Below are 18,977 nucleotides of genomic sequence, written 5' to 3'. Positions count from 1 at the left end.
TTCTCTGAGTTTGTGGGATGGTCCTTGTTGTGTTCAAAGGGTCTTTTTATTTTGGGCTGAGTTTTTTTTGCTTGCTTTTCTTGAAATTCAGACTTTACAGATTTTCTTCTTCTCTCTGCAGCGGTTCTCTATTTCCTCCTTCAAGTCAGCTTCCTGGTAGATGAAGGAGTGTCACCGGTTCTCCTGCAGTTGCTGTCTTGTGCTCTGTGTGGCAGTAAAGTGCTGTCTATGGCTTCATCCTCTGGCTCATCAAGCACCTCTTCCACCTCTGCTCCTGCAGCATCGGGCTCTGGGCAGCCAGCAACGCAGAGCAAATCCTCCAGTAAAAAGAGCAAGAAAGAAGAAAAGGAAAAGGAGCGAGAGGGTGAGCTGCAGCTGTGCCCTCTTCTGTGGTGGTTTTAGTGATGAAGTCTACTCCTCTCAGCCTTTCTGGTTTCTATTTAGAGAGAACTGCTTGCTTCTCGTTGGGATAAATGCCCCTGTTGTGAAAGGGTCATGGATCATGGCAAGGGCACTTCAGACTAGAGCAGCGCATTGGAGAGGAGAGCGGTTTTACTGTATGTAGATTGGAGTGGGTCAAGGTAAAACAGTGTGCCTTAAAAGTTGGGGCTGAAATCAGATGCTGGGTGTATCCCAAACCCACTGTGAATATTTATTAGCTTGAGTGGGCTTTAAGTTGTCTAATGGAAGTTACCTATTCCAGTGACAAAGTGGCTTCCACCTCACTTGACTGTCCTGGCTTGCAGGAGGTTGAAACGCTCATGGGGATTAAAACAAGTGCTAGAGATGCACACCCAGTTAGCTCTGCTCTTCAATTATTATGTTCAGGCTTGTTTCCTCTGTCTGACTTGTAAGCAGTGTTGGAGCCAGGGCTGCTGCTTAATGGATATCCAAAGTCCTGGGAAAGTAATTAAGCTTTCCTATAAAAGTCATCATGGGCCTAAAGTCTCTCTTGGCTTTTCTTCAAGGAACCATTTTGACTTTCTCTGTCAGATGATTCTCTGTGAGTCTTTTCACTGCCCCATAGTCGATCCTCTTCTGTTTATCAGGATGCATAGCACATTCCTCATGCCCTTACTAGCGAGTATTCCAGCAGTTTTCTTCTGTGTTAGTCAGGAGTACCAGGTTATATTTTTGGAAAGAGAAAGGGACATTAAACTTGCTTGTTGCCCGAAACACATCCTCCTTGTTCTCACTCTTATGATCTATAAAACAGGAAGCTAGTCTGCCTGTGAGATACTCCATTCGTCTGCTTTCTTAATTCTCTCTTTCTTCTGCCACCCGGTGTCCCCTAGGCGAGAGTTCGGGCAGTCAGGAAGATCAGCTGTGCACAGCTCTGGTGAACCAGCTGAACAAGTTTGCTGATAAGGAGACCCTCATTCAGTTCCTGCGTTGCTTCTTGCTGGAGTCCAACTCATCCTCCGTGAGATGGCAAGCGCACTGCCTGGCGCTCCACATCTACAGGTGAGCTGGGAGAGAGCCAGTCTCGGCTCAGGTATGAAGAGTTCTGTCCTTGCGAAAGAGTTAACGCTTGAGCATCTATCCTGAAGGATGCTGAGGCTTGCAGATGATGGCATCCCCTTGAATTGCTCATTCAATTTTGCAGTTATTGGGGCTGGAGGTAAAAGTTGTGACTTATTTGTTGCTGATCAACTTGCATTTTCATCTACAAGAAGCTTTTTACACTCTGGTGCCTGATGTCTACGGGAGTAGTAGGTACTCATGGGAGAGTGAATTTCTGAGGCAGCTGCAGATTCCTACAGTTAAAAAGGTGGGAGTTCTTTAAGGCACACTTCAGGGTGCTGAACTCCTTCAGAACTCTGTTCAGTTCTTGCAGGACAGCTGCTTTCATTTTAGAGAGTGCAGGAAAACTGCTGGTGGCAAAAAGAGGTGAGATTTAACTCTCTGAACTCTGATGGATAGCAAGATAATGGTTTCCAAGTTTGGTGAACTTGTATTTTCCTCTTGAATAAGACTGTGTGCCAAGCGGTCTACATAGCCATCTTTACAAGCCTGATTCCTGTGTATTTCATTCCACAGGAACTCGAATTTTTTTTATTGCTGTTGGATCTCATGTGGTCAATCTGGCCAGAACTTCCAGCCTATGGAAGAAAGGCTGCCCAGTTTGTAGATCTCCTGGGATACTTCTCTCTGAAAACACAGCAGACGGAGAAAAAGGTACGGTGTCGTTCTGAAAAGGAGGAGCAACATCCCAGCTACTGCTGCTTCCCACAAATTCTGTTAGTGTTTGGTTATGATACAGCTGGGACAGATTTTCCGTCGAAAGAGCTTCTGGTGGAAAATTTTTTGGTTCCCAAAATCTGAATGTTAGAAAAGGCAGGGTCCTTAAAAAATTGGGGAGTGTGGATTTTTTGGGGTTTTTGTTTTGTTTTATTTAGAAGAAGACGACTTCTTTCCCACAGGAAGCCTTTGTGGGATAGTACATTTATCTGCTAGCTCTTATTTCTAGATTTTTGATATTTCAGCTCCTAGAAATCTTTTGTAACCATGACTTTAGAACAAAGGAAGTGGTAGGATTTCTTAGGGGACCAGTGGGCTTGAGAACACATAATTTAGACACACGGATACTTGCATGTCTATGTTTAAAGAGCTGGGAATGCCTTATGAATCTTGGCAGGCATTCACAGTGATTGGCTGACAAATAGCACTGTCATAGTGGTAAAGGTCTAATTTTAGGATCTATTACATTCCTGGGTAATGATTTAACCACATAAATTCCTGTGGGTATAGTGCCTGCGTCTTCTGGGGGACCCGGAATGCCACAAGATGAAAAATCTTTGTCTTTGTAGCAATTTAAAAAAAAAAAAAAGTTGAGAAGACAGTATTTTTCCTAATTGTATTTCAGTTGAAGGAATACTCCCAGAAGGCTGTGGAGATCCTCCGGACTCAAAACCACATTCTTACCAACCACCCTAACTCCAACATTTACAAGTGAGTTACTTCTGACTTTGATCCATTTCACTGAAGAGCTTTTCAGCAGCCGAGCTGCGATCCACAGGGGAATGCACAATTCTTCTAATAAAACCGTGGTGGAGGAAGGACCCTTACTGAGATTGCATGCTTGCTGCAGCTGGCCTTGGGAGAATAGCAGATTCCTTTCTGCCCTCTGAAAAACGTGACATTCTGTGTGCTATCGGCAGTGGTTTGGCTTGAGCGTTTTTGCTTTTGTTTTTGGTAAATGTTACAAAATATTAGGGACAATGGGAGAATATAGAGTTGCAGAGTTAGGTGCTGTGTTCTTAGTCGTTCCTTGGCAGTTAATAGTTGTACTAAAATGCTGCCTAGTGAGAAACAAGAATTTTCAATGTGCTTTATACTGTAACGCTTCTGTTGCTAAATCTGGGACTGGGGACTACAGGTAAACTACAACTATTCTGATTGTTGGCTTGTGTGCAAAACATAATGAATGCCAAATTACATATGTCAAATGTTCTTCCCCTCGTTCCAGCACGCTGTCTGGGCTGGTGGAATTCGATGGCTATTACCTGGAGAGCGATCCTTGCCTTGTCTGCAACAACCCAGAGGTGCCCTTCTGTGTAAGTAGCTGCTGTTCTTAAACCCTTTCCAATTTTAGGGATCCCAGCTGTTTACAGCAGCGTGATTTGCTGTGTTTCTGAGGTTTTTGAGATGTAATCATACAGGCAACATGTTTTTTCTCTTCCCAGTACATTAAGCTTTCCTCCATTAAAGTGGACACGCGGTATACCACCACCCAGCAAGTGGTGAAGCTAATCGGCAGCCACACCATCAGCAAAGTGACGGTGAAGATAGGAGACCTGAAACGAACCAAAATGGTCCGAACCATCAACCTCTATTACAACAACAGGACAGTGCAAGCCATAGTGGAGCTGAAAAACAAGTACGTCCGTCCGTGTTCTGTGTGTGCAAGTCTCTGAATTCAATATCACGGTTTCTGCTGAGGTGTCCGGCTTGTTTTAGCTAACGTTCCTTCTTAGACTATTACTCATCACTGTCAGCCCACATTGGAGGGGATTGTTCTGAATCTCCTGCAATAAATTGTTGAAGAAAAGATTGAAATATGCCTGTACAATTTGTGTATGCAATCTTTGTACAGGCTCAGTTTTAAGCACCCAACTTAATTGTGTGGAAACCAGTATTAATACCAAGAGCACCTCCTGGAGACTTTGACTCAGAAAGGGATTTGGACCTTGTAGCACGTCCAGGAATGCAGAAAGCGTTAACATTACTTGTTTGAAGCCATATAGTAGAATTAAAATTAGAAGTTGGATGGCCTAACTCTCGGCTGCTGCTTTTACCCATGGCTCCTTTTCAATCCGTTGCTCAGTCTGGAGCCAGTTCTGCTTATATGCTTTCCCTTCTTACTTCTTGAGATGTTCTCACCAGAATCAGATCGTTTTGGCTTAGGGATTAATCTGTGCCTGCCGCTTATTGCTTATTTGAAGTCTTAATCCTCTGTGACATCACAAGTGGCTGCTGTGGAGAGGATTATGATGTCACAAAGAGAGGATTCTGACTTCAGGTTGAGAATAAGCAGTGGGAGCAGATGAGATCTTTAGAAATAAATATCCTGTTTTCATGCAAATGTCCTTACTAATAAAAAAATGGAGGTGAAAATCCCTAGAAAATGTCTGTAGAATTAAAGTTTTTCCATGAGGCATCAACAGCTCTTTAATCCTAAACAGTCTCTCTCTATGAAGAGGATAAAGGCTTAAAATGTATTTCTGGCTCCATATCATGTCAATACAGAAGCTAAGGAAACGAATCCTAGAACTGCTCTCCATTCATCCCATTTAAAGTAGATTTGGAACTGAGACGGCTGTGTTTGGCTTCTCTTCATATGTGGACAGGGGAGGGTACTTCCCCACTGAAAAACGATGCCGCTTGCTTTCCTTTTCCCAGGCCAGCTCGTTGGCACAAAGCTAAAAAAGTCCAGCTGACCCCAGGCCAGACGGAGGTGAAGATTGATTTACCGCTGCCCATCGTGGCTTCGAACCTGATGATCGAATTTGCAGATTTCTATGAGAATTACCAGGCTTCCACGGAGACCCTGCAGTGCCCCCGGTGCAGCGCGTCCGTCCCCGCCAACCCGGGGGTGTGCGGGAACTGTGGCGAAAACGTGTACCAGTGCCACAAGTGCAGGTACGTCACCCTCATTCCTCCCCAGCGAGCCAGCGCTGGGGGTTTACGGAGCCCTTGTGCTGTTGCCCAAGTTGGATGTTCAACAAAATACCCTGCTCTTGAAATACACGATTGTGGTTAATACAACCGCACAATCAAATTAGTCGAGAAGTATAAAACAGGCTTACAGGGATTTAATGTTAATGCAGGCTAACGAAGAAAACCCGATATGACAATGCTGAAAGAACACAGAAGTTTCAGATCAAGCCTGCAGAAGTTTAAAAAATAAAATTCCCAGGAGGAGGTTGTTTTTGGCCTGCCCACTCAAGGGCATGGGGCTGGGGTCCGGTTATCCTGTTGCAGGGGGGTTTCCCCGCAGGATCCCTGCCTCAGCGTGCAGGACGGACAGTGCCTGCTGGGCTTTTCAGAGCTTTTGTTGTCCTCTCCCCATTCAGAGCAGGGCTCAGGGTGTAATTTACTGTGCACTATTCAAGCTTTCACTCCAGTACTATAAATCCTTCTCTTTTGTGAGTTTTGTCTCCTTATCTGATATCTCTTCTCCACTTATTGTCCCTTATTCCTCTCTAATCCCGCTGGGATTCGAGGTGTTTAGCAGATTCTTTCCATAGATCAGCTGATTACTGGTATCATGAAAGGTTTCCATATCCCTTCTTGAATTATGGGAGCTAGAAATCAGTTCGTCCTGTGCTACTCTGGTCTGCAGTGGGATAATGAGTCTGCTGCAGCTGGGTAAGGAGTGAAAGCTATTGAGAGCCTGGACCTTACAGAACGGAATGGTTTCCTTTTATCCGTGTTCTTGTTAAGGGCACAGTGCCCTAGTCTGATGTTCAACTGGGAATTACTGTAGTTAAAGGAGAATTCTTGGGGACAAATTCACATCTGTTTTTGCTTTTTTTTTAGCCAGAATGTGGCACTGCTTCTGTAAGGATATTTTTGTTGCCTGATTTGGAGGTTTTCATTCTCCTGTACCTCGTGTATTTCACTTATGGCTTCCCCAGGGCAGTTTGGGGGGTTAGACATTTTAAGGGCTATCCTTCTCTTTTACCTACTGAGTCCGTTCACGGCACTGCCTCAGTTACCTTGATAAAGCTCAGCTGCAGTCTTTGACCTTCCTGGCTTGCCTTTCAGATCCATTAATTACGACGAGAAAGATCCCTTCCTGTGCAATGCCTGTGGGTTCTGTAAATACGCTCGCTTTGACTTCATGCTGTACGCCAAGCCTTGCTGCGCAGTGGATCCCATCGAGAACGAAGAGGATCGAAAGAAGGTGAGACTAACGAAATGCTGTACCCTTGGACATGCCAGCAGTGTAGGGACATCACAGATCCATCCCTCTTGGCAGTAACATGAAAAGCAGTGCTCCTTCAAGGCTTCTCACTGACTACTGCATTTGTTATTTACTGTCGTGCTCCACTGAATAAGTAATTTTTTTAAAAGACCCATTGCACTGTGTAGCCTGTCCCAAAGGACGTGTGTGTTGAGTATAGCGTCAGCAGAGTGGTATTTGTAGCAGACAGAACAGGGTGCAGGGTCACTTTTTTTTTTTTTTTTTTTTTTTTTGGCCAGAAAAAGGCAAAAGAGACAGAAGATTTGGAGGTTGGTGGTTTTTCTGTAGAATTAAAAATTCTATGTCTGTACATAAAATATGAGTTTCCTTTTTTACTCTTAGGCGGTAACAAATATCAACACTCTCCTGGACAAGGCCGACAGAGTCTATCACCAGCTAATGGGACACCGACCACAGCTGGAAAATCTTCTGTGTAAAGTGAACGAAGCGGCTCCTGAAAAGCCCCAGGTAACAAGGGCCGGATGGATCTTGCACAGAACCCCAGGCTGGTGAGACACTGGCCTTTATACTGCCAAGAGCATCTAACGGTCCTTGCTTCAGATGCTGTTCTGCGGTTCTTATTTCTGTGTGTAGCCTCCCTATATAATTCCTTTTTTTTTCCCTTCTGTTCCAGGATGAATCTGGTAGTAGTGGAGGGATAAGTTCTACCTCAGCTAGTGTGAATAGATACATACTGCAGTTAGCCCAGGAGTATTGTGGTGACTGCAAGAACTCTTTCGATGAGCTTTCCAAAATCATCCAGGTACGATGCGCTTTGATTTGAATTTGTGTTTTCTTCTGTCACCAGGTAGAGTTCGTATCAGAAACAGAAAGTAAGATGTTGCCATTCTGTGTTTAACGATATCGTTAACTATAGGTGATCAGCTGCATATTTTCAGTGAAAAAAACAAAATAGTCATTTCTAAAAGCTGTGTTTACCATCAATACTATCGATTTGTCACATTTCCAGGGTTACGTTGCATGTAACGTAGACGAGAAGCCTTTAAACAGGGCAGATACCTGGGAGTGAGGCTGATATTTCCAATGCACTTCCCAAGTCTGCCAGTGACACGAAGGTTTTCAAATTTTGAAATGCTTGGTTAAAAATGTTTCTCCACAAAATATATGGTGAAAATAACCTGTGAATGAGATTAATAATTATGTGCTGCCTCACAATTCCCCAGCTTTCATTTCTCCCTTTCTATGTTTCTAGAAAGTGTTTGCCTCTCGAAAGGAACTCCTGGAATACGATCTCCAACAGAGAGAGGCAGCAACAAAGTCCTCGCGAACCACTGTCCAACCCACGTTTACTGCCAGCCAGTATCGTGCCTTGTCCGTTTTAGGCTGTGGCCACACGTCATCAACTAAATGCTACGGCTGTGCCTCAGCCGTCACCGAACACTGCATAACGCTGCTCCGGGCTCTGGCGACCAACTCTGCCATCAGGCATATCCTCGTGTCCCAGGGCCTTATCCGAGAGCTCTTTGACTACAACTTGCGCCGAGGCGCAGCCACGATGCGGGAGGAGGTCCGGCAGCTCATGTGCCTTCTGACCAGGTTAGATCTGATTCACTGTTTGCAGCCTTCTGACTTCCAGCGAACGCTGGAAAACCACGTGCTTCGAAACGCGTGATCGGAAAGGAGGAGCTCTGTAGGGGGGTTATCTCCCATCAGCTGTAACTGCTTGTACCTTTGTTACCAGCTAAGCTGAAATCCCAGGAGCTTTTGGTAGTTAGCACTAGCACAGCATAACAGTGTTTTCTTTTTCCTTCTGGAATTAGGGACAATCCAGAGGCCACACAACAAATGAATGACTTGATCATTGGGAAGGTTTCTGCAGCTCTGAAGGGACACTGGGCAAATCCAGACTTGGTGAGACACTCCAGTGTTTTCCTATTTCTTTCTTCTGGCCCTCTGCAACTGCTGGTGTATTCTAATCATTGCATCTTCTCTATTATCATGGTCTGTTTGAAATACAGAAGGTGTTTTTGTCTTGATAGGAATTAAGATAAGCATTTAGAGTACAAAATTATGTGATTAGGTACATGCCTGTTTCCTCAGGCAGTTCTGCCTGTCTTGGCTGTTGCTTGCAGATCTCTCAAACAGGTTGCCAGTCGTCCCAAATGGGCATGGGATTAAATTTACTTAGATTGATTGTTTTGAACCGATGCTTCTTAAATATCAGAAGGGACTGCTGTGTCACCAAGCCTTTGAGCGTGTGTCTGTGTTACAGGCTAGCAGCCTCCAGTATGAAATGTTGCTGCTAACAGATTCCATCTCGAAGGAAGACAGCTGCTGGGAGCTCCGGCTACGCTGTGGTGAGTTCAAATGACTAGTGTGAAAGCTTTATTTTAAAATGCTGTGTCTAGATGGAGGTGTAAAGAGAAGGATGGCAAGACTTTCTTCCTGTAATAAAAAAATAATTGTTTTCCATCCATGGCTGCATGAGAATGGGATAGTTTCACTTGAGGATATGAGGTCTTACCCAACTCTAAACCCTTTAAATGTGCTCTGTAGAGCTGTGGAGGTGTACTATCTGCAGATCTTACCGTGGCATGAACATTTATGTCTGTCTTTCAGCTCTCAGCCTCTTTCTGATGGCAGTGAACATCAAGACTCCAGTGGTTGTTGAAAACATCACTCTCATGTGCCTGCGCATTCTTCAAAAGCTGATCAAGCCACCTGCTCCAACCAGCAAGAAAAACAAGGTACTGCCTTAGATGCTGAACAAAGCATGTGAAAATTTGCTGATTAGAGTCTGGCACACGATCTCAGTGATTAATAACTTTGTGAAGAAGCCAGAGCTTGCTTTTCCTGGTCATGGTTACTGGGGGAGTGCAAGTCCTGTGACTCTTGTCTGTTGCAGACAGGTAACTGCTTTCTATTTTTTACTGTTCTTTGGTGGCTTTGACCACTACTATTCAAAACAGGGCTTTTTTCCACTCAGTTTTGAGGCATGGGGAAAGAGCTACTTCAAAGTTATGGCTCAGTTATTGGGCAGGCTTTTGGTGCTTTCAGCAGCTTTGTGGAATCAAGTATATTTGACTCAGATTTTTAAATACAGAGTGACAGTTCTGATGATTCATCTACAGGAGTTACTCTTAAGAGAACAGGCTGTGGCTTTCGGAAGAATCATAAAGCTTTTCTGTTTATTAGGATGTGCCTATGGATGCTCTCACCACTGTGAAGCCTTACAGCAATGAAATCCATGCACAAGCTCAGCTGTGGCTCAAGAGGGACCCCAAAGCGTCATATGAAGCTTGGAAAAAGTGCCTCCCTGCCAGAGGTAGTCTTGTGCTTTTAACTTTTGTGAAGGAACATTTATGCCCCTCTAGGTTTAATAAGGAATGTACTTCTGTAGGGTTGTGTTGGCCTCTGTCCCGTGATGTCTGATACCATCTTCCTACTGAGCTGTGTTAGTCCTTAGAGATTGTAGCACTGGCTTTTCTAGGCTGTGTTGCTCAGACCCTGAGTAGAAAATGCACTGTGCCTGAAGATAATCAGGGGAATGTAAAAAAATGAAACAGTGAATTAAAAAAATACAATGGCAGTTAGCAGCTCGTAGCTGTGACGGTTCTCTTGAACTGTGTTCAATATTGCAGGTATAGATGCCAATGGGAAATCTCCCAGCAAAGCTGAGCTTCACCAGCTCTACTTGTCAGAAAAATATGTCTGGAAATGGAAACAGTTCATGAGTCGTCGTGGGAAGAGAACTTGCCCTCTGGATCTCAAGCTGGGACACAACAATTGGCTGCGACAGGTAAATGTGGGTGAAATGGATGCACTGGACAGAGTTAACCATCAGAGATTGTCGGTAGTTTGCTGCATTTTATGCCCTTTGCAGATGGGATGAGCAGTGATATTTGAGGAGACTGTACTGACTGCATCTAATTCCAAGTCAGGCTTGTAGCTTTGTTCCCCTAAAAATACTGCATCTAAACATTTATCCAGTAGTCTGTGTGTTCTTAAACTCTGAACTTTTAATTGCTCCGGTGCTCCTACCTGTCTACTTAGCTGCATTTTGACTAGTGAATCTTCGTAGATCCTGGGCAAAAGTTTTTCTTCTCATATATGTGGATTACTATGTCACCTACACCGTGCATTGTTTAAACATTTTGATGGCAAGCCAAGTAGGTATTCTCACAGAATCAAGTGTTTGGAAGAATAAGAGAGCACTGCCACCAGGTCACCAAACTGTCCTTTGGTACGCTGTGCATTTTTGTGAGATATCACTATTTATCTGCGCACATCGGATGATACCGTCTTCTACCGCTCTTGCCGTAGGTGCTGTTCACTCCTGCCACTCAAGCTGCGAGGCAGGCTGCGTGCACTATTGTGGAAGCTCTGGCTACCATCCCCAGCCGCAAACAGCAGGTCCTTGATCTCCTGACGAGGTATTTCTGTGTTGCTGCGCTTGGCAGCTCCAGGATTATTTTTAATTCCCATGAGAATCTCTCCCTTCTTCCAACTTTTCTCACACTTCTCCCTCGTATACCTCTGCTTCACAGGTCTTTTTTGGGCTGGATTCTAAAACTTAATTAGCTGGGATGGTATAGACTTAGAGAGACCTTTTTTTTTGCTGCCTGGCAATAAGCTATTGCAGTTTTGTGCTTTTTCCAGAGGTAAGCAGATGGTGTTCAGCTGTGTGGACTTTTCCCCTACCTCTTAGACAGCAAAATAATGGAATGAACCCTTTTCCAACTCCTGTGACATACCTTACCCCAGTTGATGCTAGTAGCACAGCTGGGGAACTCTTTTGGGACAAAATACCACTTTAGCCATTGAGTAATGAATATCAGTTATGCTGTTAGCTAGGAAGACAGATTTCTGGAGGTTTTTTCTTTCTTTTCATGGTGTCCTTAAGCTGGGAATACTTCTTGTTACTGTGAAGTGGTTGTCAGCTTGTGTTTCTTTTCACTAGCTACCTGGACGAGCTGAGCATTGCTGGCGAGTGTGCCGCCGAGTACCTGGCGCTGTATCAGAAGCTCATCAAACCAGCCCACTGGAAGGTCTACCTGGCAGCCAGGGGCGTTCTGCCCTATGTCGGCAGCCTCATCACTAAGGTATGGACTTGTATGGAGGAACTAGATAGCAACAGAAAGCTTTTTTGCTTTGAAATCTTCATCTCTTCGTTCCGTGCCCTGTTGCTGACCCTTGCCAGGTTTATGAAGTTCCCACTTCTGCGCTGTCACATCTGAACAGAAAGAGCTACGATGGTTTTAGCCCCCGCTGTAGCATTCCTCAGCACAAACTGGCTGGCACACAAGTTAACTGCTCCGGGGGCAGCTGTGCTAAGGGATATAAATATTCCTGCACTGACTTGGCAGCAGGTCCAGGTTGGAAGCTGTCGTAGCTGCCAGGCTGGACTCTGAACGCCCTAACGACAAGGGAGGATGAGATTTGCTGCCATCCCTTGCGTGTGAGTTACAGCCTGTGGGAGAAGCAGCACATTTCAGTTCCAGTCTTCAGACTGTTAGGTCTTGGGGGATTTTTGTGATGATCCCTGGTGCACTCCAGAGGCAGATGACACCCTCTGTGTTAATAGTGGCCTTGAGTCCATCGCAGAGGAGCGGTAATAGGTAGGTACAGGGAGAAAACCAGGAGGATGTTTGGGGTTTTACTCTCCTCTCCACCTTCCCTCCCCGCTGCTGCGTTGCAGTTCTGGTTTCTCCATGGCCGGCTCTGTTCCTTTGCACCCTGCGTTAGACACTCGCCAGCTTGTCATTATTGGCATTGCATTGTCCTAATAGGCTTGTTAATTATTTTCAGGAAATAGCTCGTTTACTTGCCTTGGAGGAAGCAACGCTCAGCACTGATTTGCAGCAGGGATATGCCTTGAAGAGCCTCACAGGTATTTGGTGGCATCAACACAAGTCCTGTAGTAGGATTAGAGATGGGGTGATCATAGTTCTGTACCAGCATGTAGCAGAATTTCAAAGAGACGTGATTCAGTGTTTTGCCACTGTCAGCACTGGATTTTTGCCACCAATCTAGCACTTAATCCCTAAATAGATTTTTATGTAGTTTTTATGGTCAGTTTGGGTTTTTAGTTACTTGAACTGTGGTAATGTATCATAAACAAACTTCATCATATCACTTTTCTCCTCCATTTCTTAGTTATGTTTATAGGCCATTTAGGGCCATTTGCTGGTTTATTCCTACCTGTTTCCTACCTACTTATTTTGACTCTTCTAGGGTATACTTTTTTCAAAAACTTGCTGGAAATGGAAGTACATCATTAACTAGGTCATTCTTTTTCCTATCCTCTTCCATGTTCTTCAAAACTTAATGGACTTTATTCTTAAAGCCTGGCTTCTTGCAAGAAAAAGCATGTTGATAAATATGTCACGGGAAAGAATCCAAGTGTTGGCTGATTCTTTACTTTATTAAAAGACTGATTTGATGATGTAACTGATAAGTCACGTATCTCACTTGCTGTCACATTGTCAGAGCAAGCTTAAATATTAGAAGGGGAGCAGTCAACTGCTTTTGAAATAGCTTGCGACAGACAAATGTCCAAAAGTGCAGAATTTTGTATCAAGCACTTAGAAAGCTCCTTAAACCCTCTCCTCATTCCCTCACCATGGTCCCATATGGTACAATTTACAAGGCAGCTCTCGCAGGCCAGCGTTTTGCCTCCAACCATTCAGTTCATTCAAGTGAGCTTGAAACCACAGGCTGGCAATGGGAGCTGTAACAAGTGTTGCGCGCCGTTTGCTGACTGCATGAAATTTAGATCTAACAAACCAAACTCTCTCTCCCACATCCTGAGTATCTTGTTGCTTTCTAGGTCTTCTCTCTTCCTTCGTGGAGGTGGAATCCATCAAACGGCACTTCAAAAGCCGCCTGGTGGGTACGGTGCTGAATGGTTACCTGTGTTTGAGGAAGTTAGTGGTACAGAGAACAAAGCTGATCGATGAAACCCAGGACATGCTGCTGGAGATGCTGGAGGATATGACAACAGGTAAAACCACCTCGGTTCCATAAATCCAGAGTTTGGGTCAACCAGGATGAAAAAGCAGATTGTTACAGCCACACAAAGAACTTCTTTCTAAAAGACTAGTGAGGGTTTTTCTATGGCTTGGACCTTCTAATATTTCCTTTTGGCACGGAAAAGGTAAACAACGTTCCTGGAGTTGTCTCTTATTTTCCAGGAATTTTAACCTTCTTTTTATGGGCTTGTTTTACTGCAGCCCAAGCATGCAAAGGGTTTTCCTAGTAAACATACCAATAAATAGCCTTTCATCTTTTAAGCAGTGGGTATGTAAAAGAAGAGGGCACCAAAGTATGGTGCTTATTGCAGAAGGATTTATTGTGTATGCTGAGTTAAAATGGAACCTATAAAGCTGACTCCTGTTTTAATACTTCCGTTTCTTGGCAGGCACAGAATCTGAAACCAAAGCGTTTATGGCAGTGTGTATAGAGACTGCAAAACGTTACAGCCTTGACGACTACAGGACTCCGGTCTTCATCTTTGAGAGACTATGCAGTATTATCTATCCTGTAAGTATAGAGAAAGCTGTAGCATCGCTTACGAAGTTAGACTTCTTAAATAGAGCTGCTTGCATTTTGGCAAAAAACCCAATAGTGTCTGCAGTAATGATTTAATATTAGCCAGTGTCGAACTGTAGTGATCTGGCATCACATTTTGGAGTTTTATGTATTCAGGTTCCTGCTGTGGCATGCTCTGTGCAGAAAAGCAGAACCAGTAGTGTTGTTTCATGCTGGGGAATTTGCTTAGTAAATGATATTAGACATCCTCGAAATGCCATGTGTGTGGCTATGTGCGGCAGGATGCACCGGTGACAAAAGGACCGAAGGTTAAGGGACACCCTGTCACTTGCTACCATAAACATTCAGGAATGGGAGTGTGGTTAGGGGAAAACTTATTCCCTCTGTCTCTGCTGCTGTTCTTTAGGAAGAGAATGAAGTGACCGAGTTCTTTGTAACTCTGGAGAAAGATCCCCAGCAGGAAGACTTCTTACAGGGCAGAATGCCAGGAAATCCCTACAGCAGCAATGAGCCCGGCATTGGGCCGCTCATGAGGGACATCAAGAACAAGATCTGTCAGGACTGTGACCTGGTAGCTCTGCTGGAGGACGACAGTGGAATGGAGGTGAGAAAGCCCACGTGTGGATTTCTTGCACAGATGCGTGGGGAGGCTGTTTCTAGGCAGCTGATGATTGCTAGAATGGTGATGCAAGGGGAGCTTGTTCTGGATTTTTTATTTTCTCCCTTTCAGCTTCTGGTGAACAATAAGATCATCAGCTTGGATCTGCCTGTGGCCGAGGTCTACAAGAAGGTGTGGTGTCCCACTAATGAGGTATGTCTGATCCTTATATATAACAGCACAAAGCACCTGTCCTTGATATTAACAAAAACAAAAAATGAAAAGAAAAAAAATATCACACAAGTCAGGATTTATTTTCTGGCATGTAATTTCTTGAGTATAATTGCTCAGCACCATTTTGTGCTCTCTTAGGACAGACTGTTACTCAATTCGCAACATAAGTGGTTTAAAAGCACATAGTGGTGACCCAAGTGAGTGTGTTGAATTTACCTGGGTAGCATATCAGATATGTGAGCTATCTTGAGTAACGGACTTCCTTTGGGGAAATAGCTGAACTGGTGTCACCGCCTTTCAGAGCACATTTCACACTCCATCTGCACCTGACAGTTTAATGCATGTGCACAGACAGGAACGCCAGATTGCTCCATCAGTCTGTGCTTCAGAGATGAACCCAAGTTATTTATGCAGGGAGAGCATCCAACATTTTTCCATATTCCTTTGCAGTTCTGCTCTTGGGCTTTTCATATAGGGATCTCAAGAACTTGACAGATTTCATCCTCTCAGTATGCATTGCTTCTTTTCCAGATGAAGAAATGGACCCAACGGTCTTAAGGAACTAGTCCACCATATCCCAGTGAGCTTGTTCCAGAGGTGGACGTGGTCCAGAACAAGCTCTTCCCTTCCTTTTCTTACTCCCACTGAGAAGGAAACCCACTGAGAAGGAATCCATCAGACTAAAGCTTACCCATTTCAGATATGTTCTTCAGAGGCACTGCCAGTAGCATTTGAGATCATAAAAGACTGATTTTCCCAACGTTTCTTGTTCATTCCTCATTTACTCTTGGGTTGCAGTCACCTTTGGCTGAAACCTCAGTTTCCTGAAACCATTTGTTTGCTATGTTTGTGGGGAAGAATTCAAACAAAACACCCGTTTCCAGTGAATTGTGATACAGGGAACGGTTCTCATCAAGCTTTATTTAAGTAAAAAAGCCTTCTGTACTGTAAAATCATGCCCAAAGCTAGGTGACAGTGATAATTCTTTAGCAAGGTACCAACCTGGATAAGGAGGTGAGGTGCTGGTCTTAATCTGTGAATTCTCATTTGAACTCTAATGGGTTTACGGAGGGAAATCACCTGCCCCAGCCTGCCCGCTGGGCACGAGGAGCTGCTGTTCCCGTGAGATGCTGAGCTGGAGCCGCGTGAGGGTGAAAGGCAGAGTTTGCTCAGCGTTCCTGTCGCTGAACAGCTTTCGTCTGTCTTCCTTTGTGTGCACCTCCGCAAAGCGCTTCTGCAGCCGCGGCTCACGTTCCCTAGGAAATAGACAGGCGCACAAGAACGCAACCTCAGGCCCCTTTTTGTTTCCCTTGTCTCTCACTGGCTTTTTTTGTTCATCTGCCATTTTACCAGGGCCCCTGTGGTGTTAATTGCTGGTCTCTAGCGTGGCCTTTGAGCAGATCTTCCCCCCGGGGCTTTCCCTGGGCTTCTGTATTTGCTGTGACATTAAGCACTGCTTATTCCACATTAGGCTTAGCGCGCTCGCTGACAGGTTTTCTCTCGCAAGGGCTCCTGCTCCCAAATCTGGGATTTTTCTTTTCTGCTTTTTTATTCAGACCTATGGATTAAAATGGAAAGTTTAGTGATATGCTGTCAGTATTTCCAGCTGGAAATACAACTGGAAAACTAGCCCTTTCCCAGGGTAAAAGCACAGCTTGTGCTTCAGTGGGTTTGGCTGTATCATTTTGGTAATATACTGTCTTACTGAAAGCTCATTAAATTGCCTTTTACTCCTCCTCTTCCATTTTCCATCACTGCAGATTTTATCTATGTGAAAGCACTCATCCAATTAGCCTCTCTTGCTTCATTTACCAGGCTGTGCCCCATCCCTGTGTTTCCCAGGTATGCTGTGCAACACCCTCGGAGGGAAAGGCTGCCGTGGCAAGCGGGCATTTCTCTGTAGGTGAACACATTTTGCTTGGCTACAGCTTTCACTGGTGCTAAAGGAAACTGTCGAAGAAGATACAAGGAGGAAGAGGTTGTTTATTACCAGCCTGTCCATCTAGTTGGCAATGCTGGGAAAAGGTGGACAGACCAACAGATGAGTTACTCAGGTTTTTGCAGGTGGTGGCTTTACTGTTGCTTTTAATTCATCTCAGTAAGGGGAGAATGAGCTTACCATCCCCAGTCAAAGCAACACAAAGGAGAAGCGTGTCCGTCACACGCTGTAACGAGAACTGGGTGTGTATATACGTGTCCATGGAGGTATAGTTAATATAATGCCCTCCTCTCTTGCAGGGAGAGCCGATGAGGATCATTTACCGCATGCGAGGGTTACTAGGAGATGCAACTGAGGAATTCATCGAGTCTCTCGACTCCACTACTGGTAATGCACTTGTCTCCTGAAAGCTGGGATTAGATTTGAAATCTGAGGTTTGCTGCAGAGCAATGACACTATTATCCTTACGGCAGTGAGCCTGAAGTTGATTGACGTTGCTTTTGCTGCATTTACCTGCTTCACCTAGAGTGGAGGAGGATTTTAACAACACTTTAAGTCTAAACATGAACACTTGCATGGCACAGGACCATTCGGCTTGGCCCTTCTTCATCTTCCTACTCATAATTCATTTCAAATCTGATAGAGTTGAACTGACTTGAAGTGCTGGTAAATGTGTCCTGCTGTACTCTCCATTTTTGCTTCACTGTTTTGTCCCGTGGGCTGCACGAGCTTGCTATATTGTGTCTGCTTCCCCTCTTCACAATCTGTGTCTGTCCTGTAGATGAAGAGGAGGATGAGGAAGAAGTTTATAAGATGGCAGGTGTCATGGCGCAGTGCGGGGGCTTGGAGTGCATGCTCAACAGACTGACTGGAATCAAAGACTTCAAACAAGGCCGGCACCTCTTAACCGTGAGTCTCCGCTTCTGGTTTTCAGAGTCAGGAGTTACGTGATGGAAAATGCCACAAACATTAGTGAAGTCTAGTTGTCTGCCTTGTGTTGCAGTTTAGGTGTTGGAACAGAGTTTCAATTCACTAATTTATTAAAACCTGTGGAATTCCTTTTTTCCCTCTCCCATTCCTCTTAGTTAACAGGTTTTTTTAACAAGGACTTGGAAGCACGTAGAAGCTGAGGAGTTGGTGAAACTAAATCCTACCTTGCTTAGAGTGGTGGTTTTCTGCCTTGACCTTACTTGAAGACTCAAAGCTGTCCTGAAGTGTAAAATATTGGTGTAAAAGCCTGGCTTGTACTTTACCCCAACTAGCTCTATTATCAGGTGCTCTTAGTTTCAGTGAAATCCTCCTCCTCATTTGGAAGGTACCATAGAGAATGCATTCTCTGTGTTTTGTAGGTGCTGTTAAAACTGTTTAGTTACTGTGTGAAGGTGAAAATAAATCGTCAGCAGTTGGTCAAGCCGGAGATGAACACGTTGAATGTCATGCTGGGAACTCTTAATTTGGTAAGGACAACCTGGACTTCCACAAAGGGCTTTCCGTGGACTCCACTGAATTTAAACTACCTCTGCTGTCATGCTGCCTTATGATAACTACAAGAGATTGGAAATATTGCTGGACTGATGCTGCAAATTATCTGTTAACCGTACTTTTTCTGTTAGTGGAAGTGTGTGGGTCCATTAAACCAGTTGCTGCTGGTGTTACAATAACTGCTGCCATCTTCTCCAGGCTCTGGTGGCTGAGCAGGAGAGTAAGGACAGCGGAGGAGCGGCCGTGGCAGAACAAGTGCTGAGTATAATGGAGATCATACTGGATGAATCCAACGCAGAACCTCTGAGCGAGGACAAGGTGAGTGCCTGGGGCTTGGTAGGCGAATGGAAATTTTGACTGGGATTCAAGGCTTGCAAATATCTTATTACAGTGATGCTAAGCTTCAGGAGCTGTAGAGGTGTCCTAAATGGGAGTCCAACCCTTGTTATGCTCGCTGGCGTGTCTTAGCAGGCCTTGGAGGTAGGGCGAGAGGAGTGCCCTGAACCAAAAGCACAGTGAGGCTTCTTTTGGATGATTCTTGCACAGTTGGGGTGGGGGTTATTAGGCACTGCTTGGATCCCTTCCTTGCTGCTTTGGGACACAGGCCAGTGGGAGACAAGAAAAGACACAGCTCTGCTTTGTTTTTTGGAGTGTTTTCATACATATTGAAAACATGATTGATTTTCCAGCTAATTGAGGATAAAAACAATAGCTCAACTACACTGAGAATGAGAAGGGTTTCT

General features: G+C 44.6%; 1 protein-coding gene across 1 annotated transcript in view; it reads left to right on the top strand.

The window, feature by feature from the left end:
• The window catches only part of UBR4 (ubiquitin protein ligase E3 component n-recognin 4), a gene marked incomplete at its 5' end in the record, with an annotated part of 75,051 nt that overhangs the window by 44,016 nt on the left and 12,058 nt on the right, over positions 1–18,977 (top strand). The window contains 27 exon segments of the mRNA XM_010080236.1: positions 122–364; positions 1,296–1,495; positions 2,041–2,178; positions 2,867–2,952; positions 3,470–3,557; positions 3,687–3,880; positions 4,903–5,142; positions 6,271–6,409; positions 6,812–6,937; positions 7,104–7,232; positions 7,683–8,026; positions 8,251–8,341; positions 8,703–8,787; positions 9,050–9,177; positions 9,626–9,755; positions 10,072–10,229; positions 10,754–10,863; positions 11,391–11,532; positions 12,239–12,320; positions 13,260–13,433; positions 13,851–13,972; positions 14,388–14,585; positions 14,712–14,792; positions 17,052–17,139; positions 17,534–17,661; positions 18,102–18,209; positions 18,433–18,552. Of these exon segments, the coding sequence (XP_010078538.1) occupies positions 122–364; positions 1,296–1,495; positions 2,041–2,178; positions 2,867–2,952; positions 3,470–3,557; positions 3,687–3,880; positions 4,903–5,142; positions 6,271–6,409; positions 6,812–6,937; positions 7,104–7,232; positions 7,683–8,026; positions 8,251–8,341; positions 8,703–8,787; positions 9,050–9,177; positions 9,626–9,755; positions 10,072–10,229; positions 10,754–10,863; positions 11,391–11,532; positions 12,239–12,320; positions 13,260–13,433; positions 13,851–13,972; positions 14,388–14,585; positions 14,712–14,792; positions 17,052–17,139; positions 17,534–17,661; positions 18,102–18,209; positions 18,433–18,552 (3,872 nt within the window).

The sequence above is a fragment of the Pterocles gutturalis genome, unplaced genomic scaffold (assembly GCF_000699245.1).
Source record: "Pterocles gutturalis isolate BGI_N339 unplaced genomic scaffold, ASM69924v1 scaffold6539, whole genome shotgun sequence".
In the NCBI taxonomy this organism is placed as follows: domain Eukaryota; kingdom Metazoa; phylum Chordata; class Aves; order Pterocliformes; family Pteroclidae; genus Pterocles; species Pterocles gutturalis.
Note: the sequence above shows the minus strand (reverse complement) of the source record. Positions and strands in the feature narration are given on the sequence as shown.